General features: G+C 37.2%; 2 protein-coding genes across 4 annotated transcripts in view; one reads left to right on the forward strand and one right to left on the reverse strand.

Annotated features, from left to right (window-relative positions):
• Positions 1-23,568, forward strand: LCTL (lactase like). 3 transcript variants are annotated; one of them, XM_069098249.1, is made up of 9 exons: positions 1-90; positions 271-366; positions 5,244-5,298; positions 5,397-5,558; positions 18,990-19,264; positions 19,572-19,698; positions 20,599-20,798; positions 22,047-22,110; positions 23,453-23,568. In XM_069098249.1, the coding sequence occupies exons 1-9, from the start codon at positions 1-3 to the stop codon at positions 23,566-23,568; spliced, it is 1,185 nt and encodes a 394-aa protein (XP_068954350.1). The 3 variants fall into 3 exon arrangements, with proteins under 3 accessions (XP_068954350.1, XP_068954351.1, XP_068954352.1); XM_069098250.1 differs by lacking the exons at positions 20,599-20,798; positions 22,047-22,110; XM_069098251.1 differs by lacking the exons at positions 271-366; positions 20,599-20,798; positions 22,047-22,110.
• The window catches only part of ZWILCH (zwilch kinetochore protein), a 31,089-nt gene continuing 27,965 nt past the window's right edge, over positions 21,055-24,178 (reverse strand). The window contains exon 19 of the mRNA XM_069098241.1: positions 21,055-23,679. The gene's annotated coding sequence lies outside the window, so the exon portion shown is untranslated. The remainder of the gene's footprint in view (positions 23,680-24,178) is intronic.

Below are 24,178 nucleotides of genomic sequence, written 5' to 3' on the forward strand. Positions count from 1 at the left end.
ATGGTCACCTACTTCAATGATTATGCCAACTTATGCTTTGAAAAGTTTGGGGACCAGGTAAAGCATTGGATAACTTTCAGTGATCCTTGGGTAAGTTGAATTATCTTTCTGAGTTATGGACCTTCCCTTTGTTTTTATATTGCTTATAGTATCCCTCTGTCTCACCTCTCCAAGAGAATCATTCCATATAACAAAGAATATAACCCCACTCTTTTTTAATGCTGATTTCCACAGTTATTTTCCCATTAATTCAGGTCCTTATTCTTTTAGTCAATTGCAAAGGAAGGCTATGAGACAGGACGACATGCCCCTGGACTGAAGCTCAGAGGTACTGGGCCATATACAGCAGCACACCACATCATTAAGGTAAAAATGAAACGCTGAAATCCTCACTGGGATGTTGATTAAGGCTGAGGGGTGGAGATGACCCCTCAAAGCTGAAGCCCATTCAGGGCTCCATATCCCCTTTATCTCCTACATTGCCCTTGTACATTACTTCAGCTTGTTAAATAACGATTCAATTGGTATGTGCATACTGATTAAACAAGTATTTATCGAGTTATCACTATGTCCTCACTGTGGTAGGTGCCATATAGGCAGAAATGCAAAGATATATCTATAAAACACTGCAGCTGCCCTCAAGAAGTTTCCGATCTTGTTGAAGAAATAATAAGTACCCATGCGAAACCTTTAACTAACAACAAGGCATGTCATCGGTTAATGAATAAACACCTTATTTTTTCTCTAATAAGATATTTAGTATTCACATAACTAGGTCAAAGTCAGCAATACTGCTACTATTCACAGTGAGGGGGCACCCTGCCCCCCCAGCCATCAGTGGCCTTCTTCCCAAAATTTTTTCAACTACTTTGTATGTATTTGTATTTCTTTACCTTATGCTTATTATGTTCTCTATATTTATACTTGTTATCTTCCCCAGTAAAATGTAACCTCTTTTTGAGTAGGCATTGCTTCATACAAGGTACTTGTATTCCCGGCATCTAGTCCAGAGCCGGGCACATAGTAGGTACTTAATAATGCTTTTTGATTGGTTGGATTGGATTGGAACTAGTGGTATACATTGGAAATGGAGACTCTAGATCTCCAGTTTCCCAGCACAGTTGGCTATTCAAAAGGTGGAGCTGTTGCCTATCCCCTGGGAGATAAATCTCTGGGGATGCCAGCCAGGGTGGCCCTGGCCAGAACTGATCAGGAAGCAAAGGTCATCTTTCACATCTTGTATTTGCCCTTTCAGACTCTCCTGCCACCCCATCACAAGCCTCTGGGATTCCTTGCCCCCCAACCCTATCTCCTAGTCAAAGAATCATTACTGTAGTACCCCTATGCTGTTTCTATTCTTCCAAAGCCTATTTTTCTCTGTGGCAAAATCCCATAAAGATCTCATTACTTCTGAGTGCCTGCCCTGCATGGTATTGCCCCATCTTTCAGAACAGATAAATTTTGATGGGAAAAGAAAGTCCTGGGCCCCAGATAATCCAAACTAACCTATGCTAATATGAAAAATGGGTATTAATCATTCAGTAAACATTTATTAAGCACCTACTATATGCCAACCACTGTGCTAAGTACTAGGAGATGCAAAAAGAGGCAAAAGTCTCCTGTACTCAAGGAGATTACAATCTAACAGGCACACAATATGCAAACAAACCTATACAAAGCAAACTATATATAAGATAAATAGGAGATATTTAACATATATTTAATTAATTAATAGAGGAAAGGCATTAGAATTAAGAAGGGTTAGGGAAATCTTCCTGTAGAAGGTAGAATTTTAGTTGGGACTCTTTTAGGTAATGTATATAAATTTTTGGGGACCTACATGGCACAGTGGATAGAGGGCTAGGCCTGAAGTCAGGAAGAATCATCTTCCTGAGTTCAAATCTGGCCTCAGACACTTACTAGCCATATGACCCTGGGAAAGTCAACTAACCCTATTTGCCTCAGTTCCTCATTTGTAAAATTATCTGGAGCAGGAAATGGCAAGCCACTTTGCCAAGAAAACCCCAAAAGGAGTCATAAAGAGTTAAACACACCTGAAATAATTGAACAACAACAAAATATTACCTTAATGGGGGCTTCTGGGGCCAAGACCTTAATTAAAAAAAACTGTAATGGGAGTATTGGAGACTATGATAGGTCAATGGCACAGATCCTTGAAGGCAAGGAAGCCTTTTGGCAACCCTCAAAATTACATTGGCCCTACGAGTCTCATTCTAGAGACAGAAAAATGTTAATCATTCACATATTGGCCAAAGAATAGCACAACCTTGGGGTGGCTAGGTGGCGCAGTGAATAGAGCACTGGCCTGGAGTCAGGAGGACCTGAGTTCAAATATGACCTCAGACACTTAACATTTAGTAGCCATGTGACCTTGGGCAAGTCACTTAATCCCGACTACCCTGCCTTCCCCCCTCCAAAAAAAAAAAAAAAAGACTAGCACAACCTTGCAACTGGAATAAGAATCAGACTATATCTGTCATTATGGTCAAAGACTCATCCAATGACTACAAGTTCCTACTATCCTGGCACTTCAAGTAGTGGTTATGGCCAAGTGGTTCAGCTGAAATGCATGGATATCTTCCCATGCAGAATGAAATCTTGCTGGCTACCACATGGTGTTTCTATTCTTCCAAAGACTTTTTTTCTCTGTGGCCAAACCCCATAGAGACCTCATTCCTTCTGAGTGCCTAGACTATAGTGAGTGGTCATAATACACAATCAATAGACATTCATATAGAAGCTTTAAATGGATGGGATACACCAACGCCAGAGTATAAGTAACAATGCTATGTGGTTCCTTATACAAATTAAGGATATAAAGATGAAGAATAGTTTAGGTCTTGCTAACAAAGAGGTATTGTAGAGGATACAACATATGCACAAATATTACAGAATGTAACAGGGTTAAGGAGAGATCCAGACAAAATACACCAGAAAAACTGGGGAAAGACATCAGAGATGGGCCTCAAAAGGAGAAAAGCATTTTAACACGAAAGACAAGACACAACTAGGGAGCAACTGGTAATCTAGTGTGCCTGAAATAAACAGTGAATGAATGGGAATAATGAGAAATAATGATGGTTGGAGTCAGATTGGAGAAGGATTTAAAAATCAGTATTTTACATAAAAGGCAATAAGGAGCTACTCAAGTTTTTTGAGAAGGGATGCAACTTGGTTGGACATGTAAATTTTTTAAAATATATATTTTGACTGTTTCTGGAGAATGGACTGGAAGCTGAAAAATCATTTGGGAATCTATTACATTAATTCAAGGAAGAGGTAATGGGTGCCTGAATTGGTGTCAGCAAGAGAAGATGGATGTAAGATACATGGTAGAAGGGGATCTTGGCAATGGCTGGATTTGATGGGCAAGCAAGAGATAAGACAAAACAGAGTCAAAGTCAACCCCAAAGTTTTGAGCTTGAGTAACTGGGAAAAATATGGCACCATCAACAAAAATGGGGAAGAAAGGAAGAAGAGCAAGCTTAGGGAAGTTAAGTTCTACTTTGGACATGTTGAATTTGAAACGTCATCATTCTATCTGGAAATGTCCAGCAGGCAGGTGGAAATGGATTGGAGCCCTCAAAAGATATATATATGTGGGAGTATTCTACAGAGGCAATAACTGAAACCATGGGAGAGGAAGGGATTGCTAAGAGAATAAGCATAAAGAGAAAAAAGAATTGAGGACAGAGCCTTGGAGGACACCCAGATTTAAAGGCAAGAAGGTCAAGAAAAGGATAATGAACCAGAGAATTTCCTGATTCTCCTCTGGAGAATCAGGAAACAAAGGTGGCAATACATTTAGCAGTGAAAGGGAAGAGATATAAGATGATGCCTTGAGGGGAAGGTCAAAGCAAGACTAGATTCTTTTGTTTTCCTTTTTGGGAGATTTGAGCTTGTTTATAGGAAGTAGGGAAAGATCCAGTACAATGGGAGAAATTGAAGATGATAGAGGAAGAATGAGATTGGGAGAAAGAGAGAGAAATGATCAGTTGCCCTAGAGGAGATGGAAAGGGATGGTGGGCAAGGTCAGAGTTAGAAACAGCTACTTACCTAAAAGCATAAATATTTCTCAATTCTTTGATTTTCTGGAAAGATTTGGCTACACAAAGCTAAAAGGTCAGCTTTCTTTACTATAATGCTTAGCAAAAAAATTCAGTCAATTCTATTATCCATTTATGGATTATAAAATTGGATTATGTTATAAAATAGATTATATGGATTTTAAAATTCCCTACAATGAGTTCTTAATATTGGACTGACTTTCTCCTCATCACTCAGCCTACTACCACCCAGACTCTATATTCTTAGGTAATAAATATTCATTTAATTTTAGCCCAAGAGAAACATAGCCTGAAAGATAAATATACTGAAAAAATGACATGAAGCCAAATATAGGCAATTTTGGGATTATCAGATGGTTTGGATGACCACGTTATGATTAGTCTCCATTACTGTAGATGATTTAGAACTAAGAGTGTAGAGACTGTAGACTGTATGTAATAAGCAGAGAAGAGAGTCGCCTAGGCTGGATTGGAACAGCTAGTCTTTATATAGCACTTCAAGGTTTGCAATATTAACTTTTTTTCCTTGCCACAACCCTGGAAAGTAGGAACTATTATTATCCTAACATTACAGATGAGGAAACTGAGGCAGACACACGTTAAGTGACTTGTCACACAACTAGCAAGTGTCTGAGGTTGAATTTGAACTTGGTTCTTCCTGACTCCACATCCAGTGCTGTAACCACTGTACCATCTAGCTATCTATTAGAACCTGACCTTGATGGGAACTTGAACTTAAATAATGGTATGATCTAGATAAAAAAGCAGGGCGGGGAGGGGCTGGGCAGGGGCTAGGTGGTGCAGTGAATAGAGCACCAACCCTGGAGTCAGGAGAACCTGATTTCAGATTTGGGCTCAGACACTTGACACACTTAGTAGCCATGTGACTTGGGGCAAGTCACTTAACCCCAACTGCCCTCCAAAAAGCAAAAAAAAAAAAAAAAAGGGGAAGATATTGAGGGTGAGGTACTAGAAGGGATTTGATAGGAAGGACAACATTCATTCAACCATTTATTAAAGACTTACTATGTACAAAGGAAGCACTATTCTTAGTGCTAGGGGATATACAAAGATACTTAAGACATGGTCCCTGCCTTCATGGTGCTTACAAACTAGCAAGAGGTACATTTTAAGAGTGTGTTCTTTTACTTCTAGTCCCATGCAAAGGTCTGGCACTCTTACGACAAAACCTGGCGCAAAACACAACAAGGTAAGCCTCAAACATTGAGGACCAGTAAATAGAATTGGAACAAACATAGGTTTTGTTGGGCTATACATTCCTTTATTTTTTTTTCCCTTCTTCCAAAGGACTGGTGGGGATTTCATTAACTTGCAACTGGGGGGAGCCTGTGGACATCACTAACCCAAAGGACATTGAGGCTGCTGAAAGATACATGCAGTTCTGTCTAGGCTGGTTTGCGAACCCCATTTATGCAGGAGACTACCCCCAAGCTATGAAGGACTACATTGGTGAGTAAGCTGGACTCTTCCTATCCCACCTGGAGGGGAAATGTGATAGATTGCAATGTTTGGCTAAACTGGGAATCAGAAGATCTGGGCTCTAGTCTCAGCAAGTCACTTCTTCCATCTAGACTTGTGATTAATAAAGTTCAGTTTCCAATCTTTCATTCCGTAATTCTAATAGAATGGGCAGCTAGGTGGCATAGTTTATAGAACACTGGGCTTAGAATCAAGAAGACTCATCTTTATGAGTTCAAATCCAGTCTCAGACCCTTACTACCACAAGAGTTTGAGTTCCAAATTTTCTCTTGGTCTCTCCCCCTCTCCCCACCCCCGACAGTGTGCATTCTCATTACTCTTCCCCCCAATCTGCCCTCCTTTCTGTCACCACCACCACCCCTTCTCTTATCCCCTTCCCTTCTATTTTCCTATAGGGCAAGATAGATTTCTCTACCCCATTACCTGTGTATCTTATTTCCCAGTTTCACATAAAAACAGTTTTTAACATTGGTTTTTAAAACTTTGATTTCTACATTCACTCCCTTCCTCCCCCCCACACCCTCATTGAGAAGGCAAGCAATTCAATATAGGTTATACATGTGTAGACATGCAAAACACTTCCATAACAGTCATGTTGTGAAAGACTGATGATATTTCCCTCCATCCTATCCCACCCCCCATTTATTCTTTTCTTTCCTTTGACTCTGTTCCTCCTCAAAAGTGTTTGCTTCTGATTACCCCTTCCTCCCATTTGCCCTCCCTTCTATTATGCCCCCCTTATCTCCTTCCCCCCCACTTTCCTGTAGGGTAAGATAGATTTTCATACCCAATTGAGTGTATATGTTATTCCCTTCTTAAGCCAAATCTGATGAAAGTAAGATCCACTCATTTTCTCTCTCACCTTCCCGCTCTTCCATTCTATTGTAAAAGCTTTTTCTTGCCTCTTTAATGTGAGATAATCCTACCTCTCCCTTTCTCCTTCCAGTAGATTCTTCCTCTCTCACCCCTTAATTTTATGTTTTAGATATCTTCCTTTCATATTCAACTCACTCTGTACCCTCTGTGTGTGTGTGTGTGTGTGTGTGTGTGTGTGTGTGTGTACCCTCCAACTACTCTAATACTGAGAAAGGTCTCATGAGTTACAAATATCACCTTTCCATGTAGGAATGTAAGCAGTTCAACTTTAATAAGTCCTTTATGATTTCTCTTTCTTGTTTACCTTTTCATGCTTCTCTTGATTCTTGTATTGGAAAGTCAAATTTTCTATTCAGCTCTGGTCATTTCATCAAGAATGCTTGAAAGTCCTCTATTTCATTGAATATCCATTTTTCCCTCTGAAGTATTATACTCAGTTTTGCTGGGTAGGTCATTCTTGGTTTTAATCCTAGCTCCTTTTACCTCTGGAGTATCATATTCTAAGTGCTTTGATCCCTTAATGTAGAAGCTGCTAGATCTTGTGTTATCCTGATTGTATTTCCATGATATTCAAATTGTTTCTTTCTGGCTGCTTGCAATATTTTCTCCTTGACCTGGGAACTCTGGAATTTGGCTAAAATATTCCTAGAAGTTTTCCTTTTGAGATCTCTTTCAGGAAGTGATCAGTGGATTCTTTCAATTTTCATTTTACCCTCTGGTTCTAGAATATCAGGGCAGTTGTCCTTGATAATTTCTTGAAAAAATTATGTCTAGGCTCTTTTTTTGATCTTGGCTTTCATGTAGTCCAATAATTTTTAAATTATTTCTCTGGATTTATTTTCCAGGTCAGTTGTTTTTCCAATGAGGTATTTCACATTGTCTTCTATTTTTTCATTCTTTTGGTTCTGTTTTATAATTTCTTTGTTTGTCACAAAGTTATTAGCTTCCATTTGCTCCATTCAAATTTTTATGGAATTATTTTCTTCAGTGAACTTTTGGATCTCTTTTTCCATTTAGCCAATTCTTCTTCTTAAGGCATTCTTCTTCTTATTGGCCTTTGGCACCTCTTCTGCCATCTGGGTTAGTCTATTTTTTAAGGTATTATTTTTTTCAGCATTTTTTGGGGGTCTACTTTAGCAAGTTGTTGACTCATTTTTTATTATTCTCTTGCATCACTCTCATTTCTTTTCCCAATTTTTCCTCTACTTTTCTTACTTGACTTTCAAAGTCCTTTTTTGAGCTCTTCTATGGCCTATGACCAATTCATATTTTTCTTTGAGGCTTTGGATGTAGGAACTTTGACTTTGTTGTCTTTTTCTGGTTGTATGTTTTGATTTTCCTTGTCACTAAAGTAAGATTCTATAGTCTGATTTTTTTTTCTGTTTGCTCATTTTCCTATCCAATTACTTGACTTTTTAGCTCTTTGTTAAAGTAGGACTCTGCTTCCAGTGTGTAGGATATATTGTCCCAAGCTTCAGGGGTTTTGTGCAGCTGTTTTCAGATATATTTCTAGGGACCTGTAAATTTTCAACTCTTCCAAAGTGGTATGATCAAAGGAGAGGTGTTTACTCCTCTCCTAGCCTGTGGTCTGGCCTGTGAGTGACCACAAGCACTCTTTTCTGCGTTGGACTTGTGAGGATTCCCTCTCCACTGCAGCCACAAGCTCTCTCACACCAGTGCTCTCCTTTGCCCCAGGACCACCACCCAGGACTTCTATCCAGATCCAAGTATGGGCAAAGCAAGAGAATCCTGCCTCAGTGCCAGCAAAGAGATCCCTGCAATCCCCCTCTGATCAATTGCTTGATTCCCCCACTGTCTGTGGGCTGAGAGTACTGGAAGCAGCCACTGGCACCACCTCTGCCACCCCAGGGCTGGAGCCAGACCACACTGCTCTCTCACCCATGTCTGACAGACCTTTCCTACTGACCTTCTAAGATGTCTTTGGCATTTGTGGGTTGAGAAATCTGGAAACTGCCATGACTGCCGATGACTCAGTGTCCTGAGGCCTGCTCTAGCCCATCTGTGCCAGCGCAACCCATGATAGACTGTGCTCTTCTCTCAAGACTGGTGCAACAGACCTTTCCTGTCAACCTTCCAGGTTGTCTTGGGCTGGAAATTTGTTTCATTCTGTCATTTTTGTGTTCTGCTGCTCTAGAATTTGTTTGGAGTAATTTTTTGCAGGTATTTGGAGGGGTTTGGGGAAGAGATCAAGAAAGTACCTGCATTTACTCCACCATCTTGATTTCACTCCCTCAAACTCTTACTAACTGTATGACAGTGGGCAAGTCACTGAATTCTGTTTGCCTCAGTTTCCTCATCTGTAAAATGAACTGGAGAAGGAAATGTCAAATGACCCTAGGATCTTTGCCCAGAAAACCACAAATGGGGTCAGAGTCAGACACATCTGAAAAACAACTAAATAATGACAAATAGAATAGCCATGAACCTACTGTTACAGTGTCTATGTGAAAAACTGGGGAAATAGAAGGAAGTCAGATAAACGGTAGTAAATGGCCTAGATAAGCCACAAAATGGATAATAAGCCACCAAAGATTAGAAAATTAACTGCTTTTGGGGGCGGCTAGATGGTTCAGTGAGTAGAGCGCCGGCCCTGGAGTCAGGAGGATCTGAGTTCAGTTCTGGCCTCAGACACTTAGCGCATACACACACACACACACACACACACACACACACACACACAAACTAGCCATGTGAGCTTGAGCAAGTTACTTAACCCCAACTGCCCTCCAAAAAGCAAAAAAAAAAAAAGAAAAAGAAAAAGAAAATTAACTGCTTTTATCTGGAAAACAACCTAAGAATACTGAGAAAATGGGCATTTCTGATCTTGGAGAAAAGCTCACCAATTACTTAGAGATGCTTTTTTTAATTCATATATCTTCTTCTTTACTTCTTTCTTCCTGTACCTCCAAAAATCTCTTCCTTTTCTTCTCTTTTAAAGCACGGGAAAATGAAAGGGAAGTGTTGTGGGCTGCACTGTAGCCTTCTATGTGTTTGACACCTCTGGTTAAAAGGATATGGATAACCAAAGGTCCATGTGCATGCTTTATCGTAACTATAAAACCTTTGAGAATAGTCTATATATGTATTAATGTCGGCCACAATATAAACTTAAGCAAATAGGAAGGCATTTACATATAAAATCATATCTTTATAGTAAGACAATTGACTGAGAAGCCCAACAAATACAAAACCTTGCTGTCTATCTGCTCTAACCAATTCCTTGCTGGCTATCTAAAAACAAACAAAAACAAAAAAGAAAAAATCCTCGAATGACACATTCACGATCTAAAAGGATCTTGGAATGTCTCTAATAAAATTAGATTCCCGTATTTAATGGGAATATATACAAAGTATCTGTATATCTACTTTATATCTATATTTAAATCCATATCTACTATACTATATATAATATCTACTTTATATCTGTCAATATCTACTATACTATATATATGCATTATGTCTGTATCTTCTTTATATCTATATCTACTTTATGCATATCTATATCAACTACACTATATATGTTACATCTATATTTATTTTGTATCTACTACACTATGCATCTACTACAGATATACTATAGTTTTATCTACTTTATTTATATTTTAAGTCATTGATAAAAATATCAACCAGATTAGATCCCTGTAGTACTCCACTGGAGACAACCTTCTGAGTTGACATTGAATCACTTTTAACTAACTACTCTTCAGGTTTTACCATTTAACTAGTGCTAGATTCGCCTAATTGTACAAATGTCTAGGTCAGACCTTTCCTACAATGATAGCATTTAAGATTATGAAATGATTTAGTAAAACCTAGATAAACAATATCAATTGTATTATGCCTTATTTATTAATTTGGTAACTTTCATAAAAAGGAAATAATATTTGTCCTGATGAAGCCATTGAGATCACTGTTTCTTTTTCAACACGTTCACTAATCATCACTTTAATAATATGTTCTAAAATTTTACCAGGAATCAGTCAGGCTCACTAGACTACAGTTTGCCGATTCCATTCTCTTTACTTTTGTGAAAATTGGGATATTTATCCTTTTCCAGTTCTGTGGCACCTCTCCTATCCTCCATGACCATGAAGTATTACTAAGAGAGAACAAATTCCCTAGGTGCTAGATTTGCCTTAGAAAAGCCCTATAGGGGCGGCCAGGTAGCACAGCGAGTAAGAGCACAGAGAGTAAGAGCACCGGCTCCAGTGTTGAGAAGACCTGGAGATCGAATCCCAGGCTCAGACACTTAGCACCCACCCAGAAACACCTTGCCCTGTAACCTTGAGCAAGTTGCTTAACCCCAATTGCTTAGGGGCGGCCAGGTGGTTCAGCGAGTAAGAGCACTGGCTCCAGTGTTGGGATGACCTGGATCAAATCTGGGCTCAGATACTCAGCACCACACCCAGAAATAACTGGCTGTGTAAGCTTGAGCAAGTTACTTAACCCCTATTGCTTAAAAAAAAAAAAAAAGCCCTATAAATGTGATGTCCTATAGAATTTACATATCAATAAAGTTTCCATGGCCACCATAAAATCTGAGTATAGAAACCCTAGGAATGTGATGAGCTTGGCAAAAGGTTCAAACAGAAGAAAGCTTGATCTCCCTAGTGGTCAATTGATCCACATGTGGGAGAAATTCTATCATTGTATTTAATTTGACATAGACTTCACTCAGAGAATAGTTCTGAACATTCATAAGAGTCCATTCAGGAGGGGTAGCTAGGTGGTACAGTGGATAGAGCACCAGTCCTGGAGTCAAAGAGGACTCAAGTTCAAATCTGGCTTCAGACACTTACTAGTTGTGTGACACTGGGCAAGTCACTTAACCTTGATCTTGCCAAGAAGGAAAAAAAAACCTTGTATGTATAATGAATACACGAAAGGATTCAGTCAGTGCTCACATTTTTAGACATATTAGAAATCCGGAGAATGGCTCAGATACATCCTCTTCCAGTTCTTTTAGTACCAGAGGAAGCAATTCATCTGGGTCAGATGACTTGAGCTCATCAAGGACAATTCAATTATTCTTACTATGTCCTTAATGTCCAATTACCAATTACCTGATAGGTATTTCCAGGCCAAAGATAATTATCAATAGCAGAGAAAACATTAGCAAAATAAGAATTAAGTATCCTACCTTCTTTGTCATCATTTATCATTAATATCATTCACATCAATGAGCACTCCTATACCTTCTTTGATCCTCCTCTTTTCTACAGCATAGCTTTAAAATAAAATAAAACCCTTTTCTTTGCCAGCCTCTGCTTATTTTGAGCTTAGTTTCTTCTCCTTAGTTCTCACAGGACTACAGTACACTTTTATATTCTTGTGCTATTAGTTGCCCTTGTTTTCTTCATCTGGTACATGTCTTTTTAAAATTTAAGCTGGTGAATGCTGCCCTGGGCATCCATATTGGTCTCTTCAACAGCTTTCTTTTTTGTGCCACATTGGGATCAATTCTTTGTATCTTCCCAATTTCATCCTTGAATTTCCCATCCTTCTTTGGATTCTACTCCATCTGTAGAATTTTTTTTTTTGCTTTTTGGAGGGCAATTTTGGGGTTAAGTGACTTGCCCAAGGTCACATGGCTAGTTTTTGTGTTAAGTGTCTGAGGTCAGATTTGAACTCAAGTCCTCCTGACTCCAGAGCCGGTGCTGTATTCACTGCACCACCTAGCCACCCCAGGCCCCACATAGTTGGCACCTGAGCTGTGTCTTTTTTTTTTAATCTGTAGAATTTTAATCCATGCTATTTGATTTATACTTTTTTCAAGTCTCTGAAATCTACTCTCCTAATATTCACAGTGCATGTCAGACCATACCCAATTTTCCTTTCCTCTTATCACAAACTTTAAGATGGAGTGTTCACTTTCTTTCAAGATTCCCATCCACTCTAGCAATCATTTCTTTCCTGTTAGTGAAAATCAGATACAGAATAAAATTTCTCCCGCATTGTTTACAGGATAAATTTATCATTCATGTGAGTAAAGAAATCATTAGCTGTTCTGCTTTTGACAGAGTACCAGCAGATATCTGGATGATCGAAGTTCCCATCACTACACCATCATGCTGCTATGTCAGGCTTGTAATTTGTGTCCCAAACCTCTCATCTATTTCATCTTTCTGTCCAGGTAGTCTAGTATGCAATGTATTTTGTTGATGTTTAGTCAATTATTCGTTTCTCACTCTGTGGCCCTATTTGAGGTTTTCTTGGCAAAGATACTGGAATGGGTTTGTCATTTCCTTCTCTAGCTCAAGTTAAAAAGATGAGGAAACTGAGGCAAACAAGGTTAAATGATTTGCCCAAGGTAACACAACTAGTAAGTGGCTGAGTTCTGATTAGAACTCAGATTCTTTTGACTCCAGTGTTGGCACCCTATCCACTGCCCCACCTAGCTTCCCCTAATAGCTCTTCTATTTCTGCCTTAATTGATCTTCACTCAAATACTCTCTACCACGCTTTTCCCTTCTGACTCCTAGATTTCCTTCCACAACTATACCTTTTTAATGTACAATGCTATCAACAGACTCTTTACTTATTCTGTTTCTTTTGATTAAGGTATATCCTTCCAGTCATAGTCCAGTCATATATTCCATCTTATCAGTTCCCAATTATTTCTGTGAGGTAAAATTTGCCTACTTAGACTAATTCTTGTAGCTCAAATTGCTTTTTGTTTTTAATTTGAGCACTGGTATACTGGTATCTGAGGCTATGGCTCCCTTCTTAGATTTTATCCTGGCTTCCTATATATACATGTATTAGAAATTCTCCATGGTATTTACTTTGGTGGATGTTTTTAGGAAGTTTTATACCTCCATCATTTTTTTTTTAAGCAATCGGGGTTCAGTAACTTGCTCAAGGTTATACGGCCAGCTGTTTCTGGGTGGATGCTAAGTATCTGAGCCCGGGATTCCATCCCCAGGTCATCCCGACACTGGGGCCGGTGCTCTTACTCGCTGTGCTACCTGGCCGCCCCTACCTCCATCATTTTAGATCTAAAGCCAATCTGATTGTATTTGCAAGACACCATGCAAATACATTCTTGTCAGTTCAGTAGATGTACTCCATCTTTGACCAGGAACTTGTAATTCCTACATTTTAAGCTATGAGATATTCAAATTCCATTTTCAGACACCATCTTCTTAACTAGTTGTTTGTTTCCTGAATCTACTTTTCTGTCCTTGATAAGGAGCAGTATTTAAAGACATCACTTGAGCCCTGATCTTTACTATTTGTAAAAATTTACTTTTTACCTTTACTATTGACCCCCAGACTTAATAAGGATACAATAATCATATACAAACCAAAACCATTAATAAAGACAAGGTGTATAGATAAGGATCAATTGGCTACTTGCAGAATTTGGTGCTCATCATTGGAATTGTTAAATTTAACCACTATGTGTCGGAGTTTGAAGCATAAAGCTCTCTCTCTCTCTCTCTCTCTCCCCTCTCTCCCCTTGTCTCCCTCCCTCCCTCCTTCCTTCCCTGTCTCTCCCCCTCCCCTCTCCCCAGGCAGTCTGGATTTTTCTTTTTAGATCAGTGCTTCCTTTCTTATTTTCAGAGGTTCTCTGGGTACTTTTCTTACATTTCTTACATTATGATGTCCAGGTTTTTTTGATCTGTTCCATTCTTCTGTTAGACCAACCGATCCTTATCTATATACCTTGTCTTTATTAATGGTTTTGGTTTGTATATGAATTTAAAAAAACTTTCTTGCCTCTTGCTTCTTTTCTATCAGATTTTCTTCTCTAATATTTTTATATTCTAATTATTACTCTTTAACTTCTTTGGAGAAACTCTCCACTATGGATTCAATTTTTTTTTTGTCTTTTGCCAAGTTGTTTTTGTTTTTAAAGCATTTAGAGCTATAACATCTGATATATTCATTCCTAATTTCTTCTTGTGGATTTGTGTTTTGAAACCTCCTTAAGTTTCTTGCTGTTCCATGCTCCTTCAGGATTTCCCAGTATCCAGCGTTTCATTAGACATTGGTTAATATTCCTCTTGTAATGTTTATTAAAAGTTTTGTGATCTCCTTGAGGATTTAGTACTTATCTTTCTTCGTAGTTCAGGGATCCCCTCTGTTGATTTATCTGATTGTGCTCTGGTTTTGAGTTTTAACAAGTCCTTGGTGTCTTAGCCCTTTTACTTTATGTTCCCACATCACTCACTTTGTAGCTCTTACCTCTTAGCCCTGCACCCCAAGGCTGAATGATAAAGTCTCAATGTCTTCTCATTTAGGTTTAACTGTCCTTGTTTACAATCCGTAGTGGATCTGGACCCCTGGGGATCCAAGACTGTTCCTTGCCATACCTGTTTCCTTTCCTTCTGAGCCAATGAAGCCACTCATGTTGGTCTTCTTCCCCATCCTTTCTGGCTGGGATGAGTCAGTATCTATTTTTGTTTTTTGTTTTTTTTTTTAATTGTAGGAAGGTGTTCCAGAGTCTCTGCAATATTGAGCTCCTAACCTAAAGACCACTTCAGGCAGAAAGTAGCATGTTCTGCCCATTCTCATGTGGATAGGCATAATTTGTGTCTGCTGCTTATTGCAAGTTGGGGGATGAAAAAGGGATAATGGGTGCCAGCAAAGCCTTTGAAGCAGGAGGGGATCTCATTGTGGGCCCTAGACACAAGTCTGTAATTCATTTTGTGCTAGTGGATTCCAGCCAGGAATGTGAAGGTTCATTTGGGAGGGGTACTGAGAGAGTGCTTTAATAGTATTCTCTAGTGTTAATAAAAATATTTCACCTTGTTGAAGTTTATTCTTCTTGTTCTGTGTAATCAGCTGTAATTGCTTTAGATCTGGCACACAGTCCTTTGGGAGAGGGTGGGATTCTGAGTTAGTGAGGACTGGGAAAAGTATCTAGTTCACCATCATATTAATGATGCCATATAGCCTAGAAGTCTAGCTTTAAATTTAATCTTTAAAATAAAAATTTACAATTCATACTAGACTTAGTAAACTGGTCTTACTTTTTTCCTTTTGTATGATGGGAAGAAATATTTTGCTAAGCAAATTATTACCTTCAGTATGAAAAAGGTTCAAAAATTTTGTTCATAATTTGAATATAAAGCTCCCTAGAGGCATTTATTTACATGTAATGGATCCTTTGAACATCATCATCAATCTGTGAATTCTGTTTAACAATACAGATCACAACCTCTCCATATATTCTTTTTTTGTTTTTGCTTTTTTTTTCCCGAAGGGGGAAAGTTGGGCAATTGGGGTTAAATGACTTGACCAAGGTCACATGGCTAGTGTTACGTGTCAGGGGCCGGATTTGAACTTAGGTCCTCCTGACTCCAGGGCCAGTGTTCTATTCACTGCACCACTTAGCTGCCCCCTCTACATATATTCTTGATTCTGATTTATGTCATCCCATAAATTGTCCACAGTGGACTCACTCAAGGCTCTAAGCCTTTCTCTAGATTACTGTTACACAGGAGGTACAGTTGAAAGCACTTTGGCTCTGGAATTGGAAGACAAGACTTCTGTTTATTACTGTTGTTTACTTAACCTCTTGGGCCAGTTTCCTCATTCATAAAAACATAAGGCATCTAGTTCTAGACATGATCTGACACCAGTGAAACCTATGGACTCTGAAGCACCTATCTCTCACAATGTGTCCAGTCCATCTTTTCTGACCATCTATCTCTAAAGCTATCCTCTGTATGATTCTCCTACATGACTCTTTGTTGGTAATAAACCACTGCCTATTCATGTTCACTCTTTACCTCTTCCCCCGTTGGGTGATTTTGAACATTTTGGTTTTCCATGAGCTGCAACCAGAAAGCATCATTTTAGTCTATTAAATTCATTTTAGTGATAATATATCTCTTTTAAGAACCTCTTCAGTGTTCCCAGTCTTGATACAATCAGTACAATGCCATTTGCAAATAGGAAGACTTTATTATACAGAGAATCTCATAATGAATTATTGTATTTTCTGCACCTTTCAGTCAACTATATTACCAGAAAGGTGTGGAATGATAGTTTGCAAAAGTCTAGGTATTCCCTTTTCATGCCTTTTTCAAAGATACCCTCAATATGGATGCAGCTTACTCTGGTAAAAATCTTGTAGAGATGAGACATGTAGGTTGCTAGTTAACATTATCATTATGGGGAAAATGGAGTTGCTAGTTATTTTCTTGAATGCATTTTTCCAATAGCAATAAGGAATATTTTTCTCCAGTTTATTTCATATAGCTTGAGGTTAAATAAACCCCAATGCTTTCAAAGATCTGCTTTGAGAATGTTGTACTCTGAGTGATCTCTTTTTTTTTCTTTAACATCAGGGGATTTTAGTCAACAAGCATTCCTCCAGCTTTTACTATGTGTTAGGTATTGTAGTATGGACTGGGGATACAAAGAAAGGCCAAAATAATCCCTGTCCTCAATGACCTCACATTCTTATGGGGAAATTTTGTGTAAATAGATACATACAAGAGTAGGTGGAAAATAATCTCAAAAGCAGATTGGGGTGGGGGTGGGGGAAAGAAAGCCCAAGAAAGCCTTCTATAAGATTTGAGTTGTTTTAAAGGAAGACAAGAAAACTAAGAGATGGATGTGAAGACAGAGAGTAGTTCAGATAGGGGGGAGTAGTACAAAAGCCTTGGAAAAGGAGATAGCCTATCATGTGTGAAGAACAGTAGGTCAATGGTGTTGTATTTTAGGGTGTGTCTAAAGTGTAAGAAGCAATATTCTAAAATTTAAAATGACAAAAGCTCAGCCAAGAAGGGAAGGAGAGATGATGTAGTAGCTAGTGGGGATGGTTGGACTAGGTAAGGGTTTAAGGATAATGAGGCATGCGCAAGCTTGTAAGGCAGCAGAAGCAACAGACAGGGGAGACTGAAGAATCAGTGGAAGGAATCTGTTGCATCCAAATTGGATTGCTCTGTCAATGGAACTAAGCAAATCTTAACATACACATTTTCCATTTCTCATCTTTGTTGTAAACGGATGTTTATACTTAATTCTTTTGGGGATGACCAGATTTAATTGGATCTGTTGTCAAGCTTTTGGTAAACTTGCTTTCTTTCACTGATTCTCATTAAGTAGGGTTGCTTATAATTGAATATCCTAAGATTTATTTAGCATTAAAATTTTTAAAATTAAATTGAATGTTGAAATTCAGTCCCATTTTTACATCAATGTGAATAGACTTATGTTCTAAGCTCAAGGAGTTTAATCTAGTTGAAATAGTCACATTTAGTTAAGGAGTCATTCCTTACAGCCAGAAGAAATAACCTTAGTGTAGATATTCTAGTCTGTGTGATAGATGATCTTAGCTGGATGACGGAACTCTATTTCAAACTTTGTAAGATTTTGCAAACCAATCCGTTTTCAACTGGTGCTGCCCTTGACTGCCATGTTGTTGGGGTTTTTTTTCACTTGGCAAGTATAATAAATGCTTATTGATTTGAGTGGCAATTTGTAGCATTTTTCTTTTTTTTTTTTTTACACTGGTTAAACTTCAATCTGAATGGTGGCAGTCTGTGTCCATATCAGTTTTTTTTTTATCCATCTCCCATTTTCCAGCATGAACAGCTTGTTTAGATCAATAGGTTAGGTTGGATTATCTCAATTATACATATCTCATTAATATTATTTTATCATTGATCTTTGTCCTAAAGTGAATGTCTACACAGAAATGACTCCCCCACTGTTTATCAAAATAAAAGCAATTTTTGTGTGAGATTAACAGTTCTTGTTATGTGCAGTACTTTCTATTTTTCTAAAGAGTATTTATGGTATAGACATGAGGTTTTTATACAGTCTATAAAGCCTCTAGTTCCTGTCTCTTTTTCACAAACTGTTTCCCAACTTTTTTTTTTTGCTAGTTCAATTCTGCACTGAAACCACATGGTATGTGTTCATTTAATTTCAAAGGTTTTAAGTAGTTTTTTGCAGAATTTTTTGTCTCCTCATTGACTAGATATACAATAGATAAATATAAGAATTATGTGATCATTATCTTTCTGGGCAACATTTACTTCAATTCCATTTTAAAATTATATATAAAATAATAATACAACATTCTTTTAAGGTTTATTTCACAATTCACCATTTTAAAATGGACTTTCTTTAATCAGAAACTTCTGGCAATTCAATTTGCAGGTAGATTTTAGATGCACTACTCATAAAGTAATGCTTTGCCAAATTAAAGTTTTATTTTTGGGGTTTTAACATTTTAAAATTGTTATAAAAGTAGCCCCGGAGTCAAGAGGACATGAGTTCAAATCCTGCCTGACACATGACACGCTTACTAGCTATGTGACCTTGGGCAAATCACTTAACCCCAATTGCCTTGCCTTCCCCACTCCAAAAAAAATATTGTTAAAGTTTTTTTTCTCACAGATACTTTAATCTTAAATCCCAGGATTTAGACATCATCTTTTAAATTAAGTTTATAAGTATTACTATCATGTCTTTTTAAAGCCAAAACATTTGTGGAAAATTACTACTTTTTGAAGATACTTTCTTTTTCTTTCCCAATAGGCAGAAAGAGTACAGAACAAGGCCTTGGAATGTCAAGGTTACCAGTGTTCTCAATCCAAGAAAAAAATGACATTAAAGGCACATTTGACTTCTTGGGATTAGGCCACTTTACTACTCGATACATCACAGAGAAGAAACATCCTTCCCGTCAAGGGCCCAGCTATCACAATGATCGTGATATAGCAGAATTGGTTGACCCAAAATGGCTAGATTTAGGATCTAATTGGCCACATTTGGTGCCATGGGGATTTAGGAGGCTCCTCAACTTTGTTCAGGTAATTATTATAATCCATCTTTTTATAGGAAGTTACTAAAGAGTCATGTTCTGATAGAAATATAGACAAAAACTACATATAGCCCTCTTTCAATTCTTCTCTAAACATAAAATGTGCTTCTTGGTATACATAAAATTTTAAATAAATTAAGTCAGGATGTTGGTGGATTCAACCAAAAGTAGATAGTTACATGCTATTACTTCTCTGACTCAAAAGTCAGCATTCTAGATATTCTCTATATACTTTTCCTATCTGACCCCCAAGACCTTTCATAGGTTGTTTAAACATTAATTTGTCTTATTTTCAGACTCAATATGGCAATCCTCTCATATATGTGACAGAAAATGGTGTGTCTGAAAAGCTAACTCATATTCAGTTGTGTGACGTGTGGAGAATACAGTACCTTAAAGGATACATTAATGAAATGTTAAAAGGTGAGAATTAGTTGTAAATATTTTACTTTTTAATTCAAAAGGTATTTTGGTTTTTCATCTAGGTATTTTGGTGAGTCATAAACTCATCATGGGTCAACAATACTAAATGGCTATTGAAAGAATAAATGCTACCCTATGGTATGGTCACAGAGGTAGTGTCTGGAACATCATGATTCCATTGTACCCAGCCCTGATGAGATGACAAACGTAGTATCGTATTCGGTGGGTTATCACATTTTAGGAAAGACAATGATAAACAGAAGAACATCCACAGAACAGTCTCAGGAAAGGAAAAGGTTTCATCTTCACAACATATGACTTATCAAGAGAAGGGACTGGGGACATTTATCCTTGAGAAGACAAGGGGAGAGGGAGAGCAGTTTCATAACAGCGCATGATATTTGCTTTCAACTACGTGAGTGGATGTCATTTGGAAGACAGATTAGATTTATTCTTTGGCCCAGAGGGCAGAACCAGGAACTAAAAGTTGCAGAAAAGCAGATTTAGGTTAGCTGTAATGAAAATACCTCCAAACAGTTAAGAGGTATCCAAAAGTGCAATTGCTGTGGCTCAGGTGGGCTCTCCCTCACTTTACTGTTTCAAATGTTCTTCAAAGCCCATTTATTCAGGATGTTATAGAGGTGATTCTCTAAAAGACAATCTCAAGAGTTCATAAGGAGCTCAAAACCCATCTAATCCATTTCATACCTGAATACTCCCCTCTGAACTAAATAAGGGGCAAACTAGATACCTTCATTCTGTGGCCCCCTCCAATTCTTGAGATTCTATAAACATGTAAGATTTGATAAAATTTCAGGAAATAAATGTAGTTTCATACTTATTTTCACTGAACTGCTTAAGTAAATGTTAAAATTATTTTTAATGGAAATTTGTTTTCAGCTATAAAAGATGGTGTTAATGTAAAGGGATATATTTCCTGGTCTCTGCTTGATAAGTTTGAATGGGAAAATGGATACTCACACAGATATGGATTCTTTTATGTTGAATTTAACAACAGGAATAAACCTCGATATCCTAAGGCTTCAGTTCAATACTACAAAAACATCATCAGTGCAAATGGATTTCCTAATCCAACAGAGGTGAGACTACTGGGTGTTCATTCTAACTCATCATAAGGCAAACAGCATAGCGTAGCAGCAGGTGTTCTCTTCCCTTCCATGTCCTTTTGCAGAGTTATCAACAAAGCTTTGATCCTGCAGCGCTCCTCTATCACCAGTGCCCAAGGCATTAGTCAGGACTTTAACAAGTCTTCCTGACTCCTAAGTCTACACCCTGGTCCATAAGGCCACAATGTCGAAAATGAATACCATCAAAAAAAAATACAAACAATGCCTATTTGTGAATACAGAGAGTTTATTGATATGCAAATAATACAAAGACAATTTAGCATTAAAGGAACGGTTATATGGTAAGCTAACTAAAACAAAGGACATAACTACTGTTCTCTATGACATTTCTAAAAATAAGATACCTCGCTGTTTCTGAATCAAGATCGTCCAGTCTATCCTACCATATGGTTCCAAAACTTTTGGCGGGGAAGATATGCTAAATTCTATTTTTAAAGGTTTCAGAGTTTTTATTGGGGTACTATAAGGTGAGAAAATAGCAAAGGAAAAGGGATATTTTAAAATGTCACATACTCTGCACTATGATTAATTAAAAAGAAAGGAATTAAAAAAATACAAAGAGGCCAGTCAGTTTTCATGTTTTTAGATTATATGCAACTCGAGGGCAGAGGCTATGTTTAGTTTCAGCTTTGTATTTGCACCTGGCACAATGTTATACAAGATAGAAGGATAAAATACAATCTCTTTTGTTTAACATTGAAAGTTCATCACAATTAGGTTCAAGATTGTGTTTTCATATTGGTTACACATTATTTACCCTCTCAAGCTATATGATCAGTCACACTGGACTGCTTGCCATTTCCTCACCTATCACATCTCCTTCTGTGCCTCTGGTATAAGCTGTTCCCCATGTCTGGAACACTCTCTTTCCTCACATGCACTTTTAGAACACCTAGTTGCCTTTGTGGTCCTTCAAGATGGCTTCCCTAATAGTTGTCAGCACCACCCCAATATTTTTTATGTATCCTGTACTTACTTATTTGCGAACATACTACACTTCCCCAGTAGGACTCATATTTCTTAAGGGCAGAGGTTGTATCATTTTTATTTTTGTATAACCTGAAGGCAAGGAACTTAAAAAAAAAAATTCCACACAATACCCTGCACAGAGAATACTCAGTAAGTATCTGCTGACTGATTTAAACAGGATTAAAATTTTGACTATTAAGAAACCATTACTTATCAAGCTAATCTTATCAGGTGGAAAGATGGTACAGCATAGCTACTGAAACCTGTTCTGCCACCAACCAGATCCTTGCTGCAGGTAAATATTTTATCCTTATCTTTGGTTCACTAAATGACATGATCAGATCCAGAATAACAATCATATGTTTTTGAAGTCAATTTCTAACATCTACTTAAAATAAAAACAAATTCTTACTTTACCTATAAGCAATTGCTAAGTTGCTAATTATAAAATCTTAAATGAAAAGAGAACTGAAATGAAATTAAATGAAAAAGAAAATAATATAATTGCTATCAATCAAAAGAATATTTCTACGACATTACAGGCTCCTAATAAATCAAACAGATGCATACTGATAGCCAATGGAAACTAACAAACTTGTGGTTTTTATTAGTTGGACCTTTTTTTTTTTTGAGGGAATGGGTGGTATAAAAAATGGCACCAAACTGAAAACATACAAAGGGGCACTTCATGTATTGCACATCAGTATTTCTAATGCAATGGTAACAAAGGATTATAGGTAGATTAGGTCTAAACTTTCCAATCAGGAGGTTTAGGTAAAAACTCACCTAGAATCCATGTAAAAAAAGAAAATATAAGAAACCTTAGCTTACTAAAAAAATTATATGTGCTGCTCTGGATTTTAATCCTTTTAACTCAATATAAGCATAACTATAAATCTAGCCTGTCATTTTTAAATCTGCTAAAAATGTCTATGTGATATGGAAAATACTGAATAACATTAAGGCACCCATTTGAAAAACAGGAGCTGATAAGATAAAAAGTAGAAAATGAGATAGTATTAATATCAAAAGGTAGTGTTAAATATTCCAATAGTATAAATATGAACTAATACTGAACTCTATCAAGCTCAAAATATACTCTAAAAGCATTTATTGTTCAATTACTAAAAATTGTATACTTAACATAATTCCTCACAGTCTGTTTAACTATACTTCTGTTTATTAACAATGCCACCTTCAAAAGGTTCTAAGTGCTTCCAAATAATTTTCTTCTGGCAATTTTCCTTATTTCTCTCCACCCCACCCAATGAAAGTAAGAGTAACAGGGGAATATTATGCTAATATTCAGAGGTGGATTCACAGACAGAAAAAATGAGACTTTGCATGCTTTTAAGAAGCAAAGAAATATTTGAAAGCTTTTCTAAATTTAAAAGGTACTAAATTCTAAGTACTCTACTTTCTATTTTCTACAAATCATTTTAATGAATGCTAATACACTTAATTATCAACATTTTATTATCTAGGTACCAGTTTATAGTAAATCTGAATAGCTGAAAATGTGAACTTATCTTTTTAAGGTTTTTCAGTGTTTTTCAATACTATTAACCTTTCAGTAAAGCTACATTAGCTAAAACAATGAGATACTGACTTATGGTCCCTGTCTTCTTACATTTCAGAACCCTTGTTACATCACATGCAAATGGTTACAGAGATAGTGGTGCCTACAGTCTGCACACTCTGCATACTTATAAGTGCAGTTCTACTGATGTTCCTTCTTCGGAGGCAAAGCTAAGAAAAGGTTACTTAATAAAACATTACTAACAAAATAACTTCATTCCATATAAAGTTTAGTGTCTTCATCTTCATTTGGTTTCAAAGGCCTGTAGAGTTTCCTTTTTGGTTACTGTGATGATAAAGAAATTATTTTTACATACACATGACTGACATGACTCCCAACACACAGTGCCATAAAAGCAATTTGTGTTTTAGTCAACTTGTGTCTATTTCTTTAAAATGCTACAAATACTATTGTTCAAACTGGAGAAAAAGTTAAAATTCATGTTAAAGAGATAGCTCTTGGTAACAAATTATAATGAAATCTCAGCCAATTTCATTCACTGAAGTACTTCAAAGGAATGTTTTTGAGTGCTTGTATTTCAGGTGAAGTTTATGTTTCCTCTCCAGTAAGAAATTTTGTTTCTTAAAAGCATACAGTGGTAACAAAAGGGGGAAAAAATGGCTCAAAGTTTTCTTTTAGAATATCACATCGAAACTACAAACCACATAATCTAGGACAAAAGAGTATCTTAGGGAAGACAAAAAACGCCAAGTATTTTAGTTCCCACATGAAGCTACTGAGTATTACTATCTAAACAAAGAATTCTTTAAAGACTTAAATTTTT

The sequence above is a fragment of the Petaurus breviceps genome, unplaced genomic scaffold (genome assembly GCF_028583685.1).
Source record: "Petaurus breviceps papuanus isolate PSGF00001 unplaced genomic scaffold, PetGlider_PUasm1.0 37, whole genome shotgun sequence".
In the NCBI taxonomy this organism is placed as follows: Eukaryota; Metazoa; Chordata; class Mammalia; order Diprotodontia; family Petauridae; genus Petaurus; species Petaurus breviceps.